The sequence below is a fragment of the Sceloporus undulatus genome, chromosome 5 (assembly GCF_019175285.1).
Source record: "Sceloporus undulatus isolate JIND9_A2432 ecotype Alabama chromosome 5, SceUnd_v1.1, whole genome shotgun sequence".
Taxonomy (NCBI): Eukaryota; Metazoa; Chordata; class Lepidosauria; order Squamata; family Phrynosomatidae; genus Sceloporus; species Sceloporus undulatus.
In genome coordinates, this window is record NC_056526.1 from 167,994,644 (window position 1) to 168,007,758 (window position 13,115).

The following is a 13,115-nucleotide window of genomic DNA, read 5'->3' on the forward strand; positions in this document are numbered from 1 at the left end:
ACAATGATCACAACTGCCACCAACCTACCTTTCCACCCACCCCTTGGAAAAATGCTCCTGGCTTTAGCTGCCTGCCCAGCTTTTCTGTTGACCTTAATTAGACACTTTCCAACTGTTTTAGTGAGATTTGGAGACTACTGAAGCCAAAACAGCTGGCATTCTAAAATTAAGCATATGCTGAAATGCTTGCCTAAAACAGAGCCAAAGCCTGAACTAAATTCCTTAGCTCTCTATTTGAATGGGCTTGGAAAGGCTTCTCAGAGCAGTTACAGGAATGCTAAAAAGTCTCTCCTTTCCCCAAATATGGTTTGGTTCCCATGGCCTACATGATAGATAGCTTTGCTCAAGAGGTTCCATTATTATGAAACATGCATTGTCATTCTTGGATGATGGGGGAAGTGTTTATTCTACTTTGGGAAGCTTTCTAGGATTTTTTTTGTAAGAACAAATTTTAGAAGATTCCTTTTTTTTTAAGTGCAGTGGTTTAAAGACTGAATTAGGCTAAATGCCTTAAGTACCAGAGCTGTTTTGGGAAGCTAAGCAGGGTCATCACTAGTTAATACTTGGATTGGACACTGCCAACAAATGCCAGGTGCTGTAGGCTATATGCATTCCTTTCTTCAGAAAACTTTATGAAATTCATGGGGTTGCTTTGAATCTGTGGACACACACACACACACACACACACACAAGTGCTGCACACACAAAGCAATTGAATTGGAATGTTCCAAGCTATTGTTGAAAGTACAGTTTTCCTGGAGATAATGACATCCCATTGTTGTCCTTTTTGAAATGGGAGAGAAAATCACTTCTCAATTTCACTTTTTAAATAGGCATTTGCGTTTGAAATCATTAAATCTACACATGAATACTGGAAAGCCTTGGTTCACAAAAAGGCTGATGGAGGAGCCATAAAATGGTAGGCATACAATTTACAGTGTTTTCTCTAAATCCTTTGTGAATTAATGCTAAATTATCTTGGGTGGCTTCTATTTTGATAGTAGTAGTTTTGTTCTTTAAAATTTCTTAGGCCTGTTTTTGTTGGTAATATTGCATGCATGCATGCATTTGCAAGTTTGTATGTATGTTTGTGTGTGTACACACACACACACACACTCATTCATTTGACTGAGTGAGCCCTGGGAATTACTTAGTAATTAAGCTTTAGTATCAGCTCCAAAAATAAATTGGCCTCTTTTTCCCATTTGTTGTATGCTCACAAAAATTGTAACTTTAAATCTTTTGGAGAATGCTTTGATTTTGGTAGTGTTGTAGCTATGTAGCTCTCTCTCTCTCTCTCTCTCTCTATATATATATATATATTAGTATAAAATAGTGAGAGAAAAGGTTATGCATGACTATTTATGAGCAAGTCTGAGTTAAGTTGTGTTTACTGCCAGAAAGAAAGGTAAAAAATCAAAACTTGGAAAAGTTACTCTTTTGGATTACATCTCCCAGAATCCATGATGGCTCTGGGATTTATTTAGTTTAGAAATGATGAAATCAAAATAGTTAAAGAGTTCCTGTACTTTGGATCAGTCATCAATCAGAATGGAGACTACAGTCAAGATATCAGACGTCTAGGAATGGAAAGGGAAGCTATGAAAAAACTAGACAAGATCCTAGAGTAGAGATATATAACTGAGCATTAAAGTTAGAATCGTCCAAGCCATTGTATTTCCTAACACCATGTATGGATGTGCGAGCTGGACAGTGAAGAAAGTGGATAAGAAGTAAATCAACTCATTCGAGATGAGGTGTTGAAGAAGAGTGCTGAGAATACCGTGAACAGCCCAAAGGACAAACAAATGGGTCCTTAAACACATCAAGCCTGAAATCTCCCTGGAAGCCAAGATGATGAAACTGAGGCGGTCGTACTTTGGATACATCATGAGAAGACATGACTTGTTAGAAAAGACAATAATGCTAGGAAAGTTGGATGGTAGTAGAAAGAGAGGATGGCCAAATGCTAGATGGAGAGACTCAATCACGGAGGTCTGCAGGACCTAGGCAGAGCAGTGGAGGATAGGGGGTCTTGGAGATGTCTCATCCATAGGGTCGCTCTGAGTCAGGTTCAATTTGAGTGCAGTTAACAACAACAACAAAAGTCCAAAATAGTATTTTTCTCCAAACTCATTAAAGGATTGCAAGTCCTATTGAACTGGAGATCTTTATTTCTATGTAAATATGCCTAGGCTTACACTGATAGTCTTCAGTCCTATGTACCTGGAGCTCGGAATCCTCCAGTCCTCCAGATGTGATGACTTTTGGCAAAGGCTGATGGGAATAGCAGTCCTGCAACATCTGAAGGGACACATTGCCTATCCCTCTATACACATATACCTGAAGATTATGTCCCATTGAATGCAGTAGACAAGCATATGATTGTGATGTGAATCTTGACTATAGCCAAGAGCAAAAGCATTGCAAAAACAAAACTTCCCTCCCCTTACTTATAGTGAGCTGATTAGGACATATCTGTTGATGAAAGAAGGGAAGATGAAGAGAAGGAAAAGCAGAAGACATAGCTGTTAGAACTTGTGGAGCTCAAATAGTAAATAATCCCTGCTTTTCTGTTGCTAGCCAGAGCTAAATCCCAGGATGGTCCAGTATGAAGAACAACGCAGTCATGAGAGTTGTAGTCCAAAAGAAGAATGTTTCCAAATTCTGCTGCTTATCATGTGGAATGGGTACCCACAATGGGTAAAAAATGCCTCCCTGCTTCTGTAATGTTCCTCCAGATTTATCCATGTAATGCCAATCCGTGATCCAGTTAAGTGGTACTATAACTAGGCCATCTATTTGTTGCACGATCACCGGCTATGACATATCCATTCAGACTTTACACTATAGCCCCAGGCAGGCATTCATCAGCTCATATGCAAGGATAGGTGGGTAGGTATGTGTGGGTGTGTAAACTGGACAATCAGTGTAGACTAGGGCTCCAGTATCCTGGTACCCTCCAGACGCGTTGGACTCCCAGTATCTCTAGGAGAATGTCCAGCACTCTTGGAGTCCTCTGTATTGAGGGTGCCTTCACTTTTTATTCACTTGTTCCTTCATAAATTTGTGTTAATCTCTTTTGTTGGTAATTTTATTCTGTTTTTAGCACTAACCTCCTGGTGGGTACCAGTCCCTATTGCTGTAATGAAGAGGACATAGAAGCAATTGTGCAGTCAGTAAGTGAAAATTTGCTCTCCCCCCACCCCATGTCATAACTACAAAGGTGGGCAAGTTGTGTTTCTCCAAATATTGGTGGACTACAAACCCCATTAGCACTAGCTAGCATAGCTAATGATGAGAGATGATCAGAGCTATAGTCCAGCATCTGGAGGTATACAAATTTCTGTCCATATGTACAGTTGGCTCTTCATTTCTGCAGGGCTTGCCATCAGTGGATTGGAGCATCTGCGGATGGCCCTACCCCGTTTTGCTCAGTGGCAGTGCATGCACGTGCTGCGCCAACACAGCCGTATACATGTTGTGCTGCCGTTGAAGAGAATGGGACTTAAGGTCCTGTGGAATTTGCCATCCGCAGGAGGTCCAGAACACATCCCTCACAGATACAAAGGGCCGATTGTATTAATCATAAAATCATAGAATAATAGTGTTGGAAGAGATCACAAGGGCCATCCAGCCAACCCCCTGCCATGCTCTCAATCAAAGCATACCTGACAGATGGCCATCCAGCCTCTGTTTAAAGACCTCCAATGAAAGAGACTGCACTACACTCTGAGGGAGTGTCTTTCACTGTCAAACAGCCCTTACTGTCAGGAAGTTCCTGCTAATGTTGAGGTGGAATCTCTTTTCCTGGAGCTTGCATCCATTCTTCCGGGTCTTAATCTCTGGAGCAGCAGAAAACAAGCTAGCTCCCTCCTGAACATGACATCCCTTCCAATATTTAAATAGGGCTATCATATCACCTCTTAACCTTCTCTTCTCCAGGCTAAACATCCCCAGCTCCCTAAGTCATTCTTCATAGGGCATGGTTTCCAGACCCTTCACCATTTTAGTCACCCTCCTTTGGACACGCTCCAGTTTCACCACATTCTTTTTAAATTGTGGTGGCCAGAACTGGACACAATATTCCAGGTGGGGCCTGACCAGAGCAAAATAGAGTGGCACTATTACTTCCCTTGATTTAGACACCATACTTCTATTGATGCAGCCTAAAATCACATTGGCCTTGTTAGCTGTCACATTGCACTGTTGACTCATGTTCAACTTGTGGTCTACTTGGACTCCCAGATCCCTTTCACACATAGTCTTGTTCAGCCAGGTGTCACCCACTGTATATCTGTTCATTTCATTTTTCCTCCCTAAGTGCAGTACCTTACATTTCTCCATGTTGAAATTCATTTTGTTAGCTTTGGCCCAGCTTTCTAATCTATTACGGTCATTTTGAATTTTGATCCTGTCCTCTGGAGTATTAGCTACTCTTCCTAGTTTGGTGTCACCTGCAAATTTGATAAGTATGCCCCCAATTCTATTATCCAAGTCATTGATAAAGATGTTGAATAGCACTGGGCCCAGGACAGAACCCTGTGGGACCCCACTGGTCACTTCTCCCCAGGATGAAAAAGAGCCATTGTTGAGCACCCTTTGGGTTTGGTCAGTCAACCAATTACAAATCCATGTAACAGTTACTTTGTCAAGCCCACATTTTGCTAGCTTGTTTGCAAGAATGTCATGGGAAACCCTGTCAAACTAATGAAGAGATGGACAACCCGTCAAACTTCAAATGCCATACATGCCCCTGTTAGAACTCAGGAACATCTGTCTCTAATTTGTAATTATGTTCTGAATAAACTTAATATAACAGACATAATCCTTTTTTTTTTAACTAAGGCGCAGTACAGACGTCGTGAAAGCGCCGTGCTGGAGCCAAAAGTCGGGCTGGGGAGCACGCAGTAATTGCATGCTCCCCAGTCCTACTACGTATGGAGAGCACTATCTTGGCATGGTGCCATCCATACGCAGCGGTGACGATCCCATCACACGTGCACCGCATCCAAATGGACTGGTGCGCCTGACGTCATCGCGCCACTGGAGGGCGCTTAGGACACCCTATTTGTGGCACGAGAAGGAGCTCCTTCTGGGAGGGTGCCTCATTCTGCAAGAATGAAGCCAGGGAGAAAGGGGCCAAGTGGTCCCTTTCTCTTTTGGCTATGCCTGTCGGGGTGTCCATGGGACATGAAGCCCTATGGACACCCCTTTCCAGGCCATGTGAAAGCGGCGTTTTGCCGTTTCGCCGTGGCCTGGAAAAGTGTCGGGTTGCAGCTGCAGGGTCTGCTGGTGAGGCTGCCCTGCATCCAACCTGGCAAGAAAAGGGGTGGCTGCGGACCGCCCCTTTTCTGCCGTCTGTACCCTGCCTAAGCTAAATTATCCATTGTGCCTTTTATGTTCCTAAAGTAACCAAGTGACATTCAACCTGTAAAGGATGCTGATAACTGCATTTTTTTCAATATTACCAAATTTTCCCATCCCTGCTCTATAAAAAAAAAAAACCCAAACTTTTTTTTTCATAGCTTCAAAATTTTTAGAAATTTTACATCTCTACCTATTACTCCCATTGGACAGCTATGTGGGAGCTTTTGGCAAAACATCTGGAAGGTCCAAAGCTTCCCCTGGTAAAATGCAAAAAGGGATCTGGCTTCAGAATTAAATGTAGAACCCAGTTTTCTCATGGGTATGGGCATGGGCATCTCTTGACGGAGCCTATGGGCAGTATTTTTAGTGCCATGTACCTAACAGCATTTCCTCACGTTTGATTATTTCACCAAATGTTTCATCATGCAGGAGTCAGCCCTTCCCTCATCATCTGGTGCTGAATAATGGCAAGATGGCCAGTTTGTATCTAGCCTACCTACCATCTTTGTACTCTGCTTTGTTTTTGTTCTACTCTGTTGCCATGAGTTACCACGCAAAACTCATTGACTACCAGTCTCAGTCTAATTGCTAAAAGCGTACTTTTATTCACCGTCTTGTCTAATTAAATTCATCTTGCAGGAAAAGGGAACATTGTGTGGGCACACAGTCATGGGAAAGATAGACAAAAGAGAGGGAGGAGAAATGAAAATATGCTGCCTTTTCGCCCCAGATAAATAAATGTTGCATTTATTTATTCATTCATTTATTCATTCATGAATATAAAAGACTTGAGCAAAGGAACTAAAAATATAGATGCCTTCTTCTTTGCTAAACATGAAACGTTACATTCTGATCTAATTGTAAACTGCTTTGCTAGCTGTATCTATTGCCTCAGTTAATTAGAGGGTTCTCCCCCCACTCCTGAGCAATCCCAGCTATTTAGAAAGCTGATTTTTAAAAACTATTAATGGGTTAAAGTGGCTGCTTGATAAGATTAAGTTGTGGCAGTTGTACAGCCATAGTGCCTACAAACACAACATCCACTTTGGCTTGAAAAGCCAAACTCTCAGTGACTCATGCTCCCTCACATTTATTATAGGAAAGTGGATGATGTATTTTAAATGATTCTTTCAAAATTTCCTTCAGTTTCCTTCAGAACTTGGGAAGGCTCCTCATTCATTCATTCATTCATTCATTCATTCATTTTTAACTACAGTTCCCAAAACTTTCTGGCCAGCAGGGCCAGCATTGGAAATTTTGCAGGACCGTCAACCCCTGATTTGGAATTGTGGTCAAAAAATTAAGTTTTCTAAACTCTGGCCATTGGGAGGGAGGGAAGGAGGGAGGGAGGGAGGAAGGAAGGAAGAAAGAAAGAAATTATCTAGTTGGAAGAGACTACAAAGGCCTTCCATTTCAACCCCCTGCCATGCAGGAACTCACAATCAAAGCATCCTGATAGATGGCTATCTAGCATCTGTTTAAAAACCTCCAAAGAAGGAGACTCCGCCACACTATGTGGAAGTGTGTTCCACTGTTGAACAGCTCTTACTGTCATGAAGTTCCTCCTAATGTTGAGGTGGCATCTGTTTTCCTGTAGCTTGACTCCATTGTTCTGTGTTCTAGTCTCTGGAACAGCAGAAAACAAGTTTGCTCCACATCAATGTGACATCCCTTCAAATACTTAAACAGGGCTATCATATCACCTCTTAACTGTCTCTTCTCCAGACTAAACATACCCAGCTCCCTAAGTCTGTCCTCATAGGGCTTGGTTTCCAGACCCTTCATCATTTTGGTTGGCCTTCTCTGGACACACTGAGAGACTAGTAATTTTCCCTCTGCTGTAACCAAGGATCAATACCATATTTGCACCATATTATTATATTCCTGTAGCACCCAGGAAACCTACCCTAAACCAAAAGCTAAAGGCTTGTGGATTGACACTAGTTTCCAGGTTGCCAGTTTGCGTAACACTACACTATGCTGGCTTTGTTTTATTTTAATTTTTAATACAGTCTGGGCTTATCATGTTTGAGGCTCACGCTCACTTTCTGAAGCAAGTTAGCCTGGGAGTGGGGACTGCATCTACACTGTAGAATTAATCCAGCTTGACACCGCTTCAAAAGCCATGACTTAATGTTGTGAAATTCTAGCATTTTTAGTTTTGTGAGATATTTAACCTTCTCTGTTAGAGAAGCTCTGGTGCCACAACAAACTACAAATCCCAGGATTCCACAGCATGCAGCCATGACTGTTAAACCAGTGTCAAACTGCATTAACTCCGCAGCATGGTGCAAAACATGTCTACATCACAGCGCCTTTAAAAACTACAGTTTTAAGATTCCAAGCCATTATGGCTTGAAAGGAAATTGCTGAATCAATCACTTAGTTCAAGCTGGGAATGCACAATCCCACAAACTAGGCAGAAGTAGCTCTCCAATCTTACAGTCTTGATAAATCCATACCAGTGACATTTGCTTCTTCAGCTCTCCATCTTCATCAGTTAGGTGTTATCCTTGCTCCTTGGAAGGGTCTCCCCTTTTGTGTCTGCTGCCCACATTATGTATTATGTAATTAGATTGTACTTTTTGGCACCATACAATTCTCCTGCTGTAGTTCAGTCTTCTCCATTCCTGACGTTGGACTCCACCTTCCATCAACCCCAATGAATATGGCCCTTGTTCATGCTGGGAGTTGTAGTTTAGCATGCAGCTGAGACTAACTATATATAACTTCCTCCCCTTCTCATCCTGACTCCCTCTCCTCTCCTTCCCATATCAAATTTTAGATTGTAAACTTCTTGGGATATTGTACTTTATATAGCACTGTGCACATTTGATAAAATGAAATGAATAAATTTCCACTTTTTCTGTAGGCTCCGCCACCTGTAGAAGAGTGTTCTGTTTCCAAAGACGGTAAGATTGCTTGTACATATATTACAAGTTGAGTTTGAAAGAATCACAGAAGTAAGCCCTATTGCATTCCATGAGATTTATTCCTAAATAGGCATGTAGAGGAATGCAACCTAAGTCAGGAACCTCAGATTTGTGCCTCCAGCAAGTTGCTTATAATGGTGTGTTCTAGTGTTCTGCATAATATCATGAGCTAGTAGTGTCATGCAGCCCTTCCCAGCATAGTGCCAGCCAGCTGGCCAGCAGGGGATGATGGCATTTGTGACTGGGCAGATCAATAAGGCACCAGAATGGAAGAGGTAGTGAGTCTGTTCAGAATTTGGGATACTAAAGTTCATATTGCCACTCACCCATGAAATTTCCCTGGTCTCCCTTTGACCAGACTCTTATTTCTTAGGCTAACTTCCCAGGTCTGTTGTGAGGATGAAATGAGGAAGAAAATACCTTGGTGGAAGGATAGAATTAAAAATGTAACAAATTATGAAGTATTTTGACATGCAAAAGAGATCATTCAGGACAGAGGTTTAGGAGAAAGGCTCTTTTGCTAAATGTTGGAATTGATTACTGAGTTTTCAAAGATCCATTCATATTATAGAGTGATAAACATTATGTAAAGTTAGATTATATTGCAAGATATTTCATTTTGTACATGGCGCTATTGAAAGTAAGGTATTAATTCTCAAAGTATAGTTTTGCTACAGGAGTGATTCTCATAATAACTCTATAGAACTATTTCCATTTGAGTGAAAATTCCTTTATTAGAGTTTATTTATTCATTTATTTATTAGAATGTATTATTTATTACTAGCATTCTTTTCATGTTGACAAGCTTATGGCTGCATCTACACTGCAGATGTAATACAGTTTGACACCACTTTAACTGCCATGCCTCAATGCTATGGAATTCTGGGAATTACAGTTTATTGTGGCACTCGAGCACCCTGACAGGGAAGGCTAAATATTTCACAAAAACTACAAACCCCAGAATTCCATATTATTAAGCCATGGAGTTAAACTGGTATCAAACTGCATTATTTCTGGAATGCAGATTAGGCCATGTCTCATTCTTACGCAAAGGTTGTGGTGATTTTAGTTGGACTAGACAATATATGTGCCACAATATATCTGTAAGATGATTCCATGTAGAGGTGTGTGCCAGGCTTGCTAAATCACTTCACCTACAACGCAGGAGCTGCTGATTCCTATACAGATTGTTTATACCCAAATTCCTTTCTACTGATAGGACTCGCAGAGGTGATCAGAAATTGCAGACAAGGCACTATAGGGTCATAACTCACATTGGGAAGCACTACTTCCTGTTCAACTTGAATTGTTGATGGTATAGTTGTGCACAGAGCTGCCATCTTGAATTACTTTTGCAGGCCCACATTACTGATGAGAATAAATGTGGTTTAATGTTGCATGCATCTTTTAAAACTGCAGATACCAATCTGTAGCCAAGGTGGACTGTGCAATAAGAATCCAGATTGGGACTGTGGGCAGCGAGAAAAGGAAGTTTAACCTCCCCTTCTACTTTCTGTCCAGTGAAATACATCCCTCTGCTGGTGCTATTTGTATCAGGAGCAAAGTTCCCATTGCCTCTAGTTCAATCACACATGCTTCAAATATTAACTTTGTAGCAGCATGTTTCATGGAAATCACAGCAAAGAGGAAGAGTTAAATCCCTTGCCTTGTGCCACAGTCTCATTCTTAATAGCCTTGCCCCCCTCTCCATGACTGCTGGTTCTTGTTTGTTTGCTTGTTTAAAAAGAAGTGCATGTAGTTAATCTATATGCTTTAATGCCACATATAGTTTGGTCCTTAGTTTTAACTGAATATAATGGTTGTGTAATAATTTGTCCTCTTACAGATTTATTTTCTGTGACTTGACGGTTCAAAGTAAGACACTAAAAAAACCAGATTCTTTACTTGTATGACATTCCAAATATCTTTTAGCATGTTTTTCACAGTTTTCCTACATTATTGTCTGAGGTTTCTTTTTCCTTGTAAGAGAGGGCAACCACTAGGTATGTATTATCAAATTTCTTTTAGTAGAGCATCACAAAATAACTCAGAATAACACTGTCAGGTTTGTATGTGTATACTGATTATACACAAAGAGCATCAGTGATTCATGCTTTGGATACTCTTATGAATTTAGTTCCTTGCAATGAATAACATTTGTTCTCTTTTCTTCTAGTTGATCAGTGGCATTTTCTTGGCCAATGAGGACAATCAAATTTATCTGAAGTTAAACTGTGAAGTCTTCTAACTACTTCTTTTTTGCCCTTCTGCCACTGAGACATTCTCCCACACATGTATTCTCTCTTTCTCACTCATACAAACATATGCATATATGCCCGCACACACACACACTTTTATTTCTCTGAATATAGACATACAAAGTCACCAATGACTGGATTCTAAAAATGAAAATCTTTATAAACAATGCAAATTTTCTATCATGTAAATAAAAGTAATTTTTAAGAGTTTCTTTTCTGTGTATGTGTGAAATTTTAATTGTTCCCCCAAATAAATTTTCTCCACCTTCCTAAATAAACCTGATGGCTCTAACAAATGGTTAATGGAAGACAGAAACTTTCTGATCCTGTCTTTTGAGAGTGAGTGATTATTGTGGGTTTGGGGTGTATGTGCCAGTGCAAGGACAAGGACTGTATTAAGAGAGGAGTCATCCTTTTGGTTAGTCCCAACTAGAGTGTGTGTGTATTGTGTCAAGTCATTTCTGACTTATGGCGACCATATCATAGGGTTTTCTTGGCAAGATTTGTTCAAAGAAGGTTTGCCATTGCTTCCCCCTGAGGCTGAGAGTATGTGACTTGCCCAAGGTCACCCAATGATTTTATGGCCAAGTTGGGAATCAAGCCCTGGTCTTCAGAGTTGTAGTCCAATATTCAAACCACTGCATCATGCTGGCTCTCATCCCAACTAGACTAGACCCACTGAATAAATTGTTGAGGAGTGAATCAACATATAGGTAAATCCCATTTATTCAGTACTGTATTTATATTGTAGTAGTATTTATTCACTATTGTATTTATACGTAGTCAGGACTAACAATGTTTGGGACATTGTGTGTTGTCATTTTAATTATGGTTTTACGTAGTGTTTAATGGTTATGATCAAGCTGGCATGCTAGAATAAAAATCATGGTTTGAAAAACTTTGCAAAATAGTGTGTGACATAATGTTTCAATTTAAATAAAAAATATTAACGTGGTTGTGGCTGGCTGGCTGTGGAGGCCAGAGCAACCAGAAACAAAGTGCTGGAAAGATTTTCAAAACCAGGCTTCTGGCATGCCTCAGTATTAGTTACTGGGCAAGATAAGGGTAAGGGTGCTGTTAGACTCATGTCTTCTTAGTGGGCCTCCCATTGGTGTCTGGCTGGCCACTGTGGCCACTAGGACTAGGTAGTTCTTTTGTTTGATCCAGCAGAGCTGCTTTTGTTGTTGTTGTTACAGTTCTGAGCCAGCATGTTGTAGTCATTTGAATTCTGGACTAGGAATCTAGAAAGTTTCAATCCCCACTCAGCTGTGGAAACTCACTGGATGACCTTGGATAAGTTATTCTCTCAGCCTAAGAGGAAGGCAGTGGCAAACCTCTGGATGAATCTTGCCAAGGCAAACTCATGACAGTCACCGTGAGTCAAAGTCAATTTGAAGACACATAACACAAAGTTTAGACTCTAATGGATCAGCCAGCCAGCCAGGAAAAGGTTGGTATGGGAGTTCTGAAGGTATTAAGAACAAGAGAAACATCCTTTGGCAGCTGTATGCTGGCCTAGGTCCACACGTGGACCACCTGTGTTATATAGAGTCCCCCTAATATGTAAGCAATGATTAGCACAAATCTTGTTTTACATTTTCTGAATTCAACCATGCTTCTGTGGATCAAGGCTGCATGTGTGGTCATAGTAGTCAGTTCCTGACAACAGTTTGGTCCTCCCATCAGTAACTGAAAATCCTATGCATATCTGACAATTCAGTGAAGCTACGTGAGTAAGAAGCAGAGCCTTGATTTTTTAAAATGTATTTTGGGATAGTGGCAACCTCACTAACTTTACATTAACCCCACTTTGAAAAACCATGCCTTGAAATTTCAAAAGATAAATACTGCCTCTCTCTCTGGAATAGACATTACCAACTAGTATCATTTGTGTTATCTCTTGTCCATCAGTGATAGTCCCCACAATGACTAAAAACTTGCCCACTTTGGGGGAAATTGTGAAATATCAGGGTGTGAAAGAGTTCAAATTATACTCAAGTGCATTGCTTGGTATAAAAAGTAATAATAAATTTGCTCAATCTTGCGATGTTTTTGCTACACTTGTGAAGGTGAAAAAAAAAATCCAGTCATTCATTGTTATGTGCCTTTTCATTTGACTGATTTATGATGACCCTATCCTAAAATTTTCTTGGCTAGATTTATTCAAAGGAACTTTGGCATTGCTACTCTCTAAGGCCTAAAAAGCGAGTGTGACTTGGTCCGGCTCACTCAGTGGGTTTGCACAGCTAAGTGGGGATTTGAACTCTGGTCTCCCAGATCCTAGTCCAGCACTCAGACCACTACACCATGCTGATTCCCAATCGAGATTTAACTTTTTAAAAAATACAACATAGAAAGGAATAGAATTAAACCACTTTGGCTCTGAGTGCTGTTTTGTTAACATGGCCTAACGTTCAAAGGTATGTATCAAAAGTATGTGGAAAGTGTCCAGAGGAGGGAGACCAAAATGTTGAAAGGTCTGGAAACCTTGCCCTATGAGAAGTGAGTTAGGGAGTTGGATGTGTTTAGCCTGGTGAAGAGAATGTGAAGTGGT

At 40.7% G+C, this 13,115-nt stretch overlaps 1 protein-coding gene across 1 annotated transcript in view; it reads left to right on the plus strand.

The window, feature by feature from the left end:
* PPA2 (inorganic pyrophosphatase 2) overlaps nucleotides 1–10,771 on the plus strand; it is a 44,015-nt gene extending 33,244 nt beyond the window's left edge. Inside the window, exons 9-12 of the mRNA XM_042467674.1 lie at nucleotides 834–919; nucleotides 3,110–3,179; nucleotides 8,243–8,282; nucleotides 10,480–10,771. Of these exons, the coding sequence (XP_042323608.1) occupies nucleotides 834–919; nucleotides 3,110–3,179; nucleotides 8,243–8,282; nucleotides 10,480–10,508 (225 nt within the window). The 3' untranslated portion in view covers nucleotides 10,509–10,771. The remainder of the gene's footprint in view (nucleotides 1–833; nucleotides 920–3,109; nucleotides 3,180–8,242; nucleotides 8,283–10,479) is intronic.
* The last annotated feature ends 2,344 nt before the right edge of the window (nucleotides 10,772–13,115 follow it).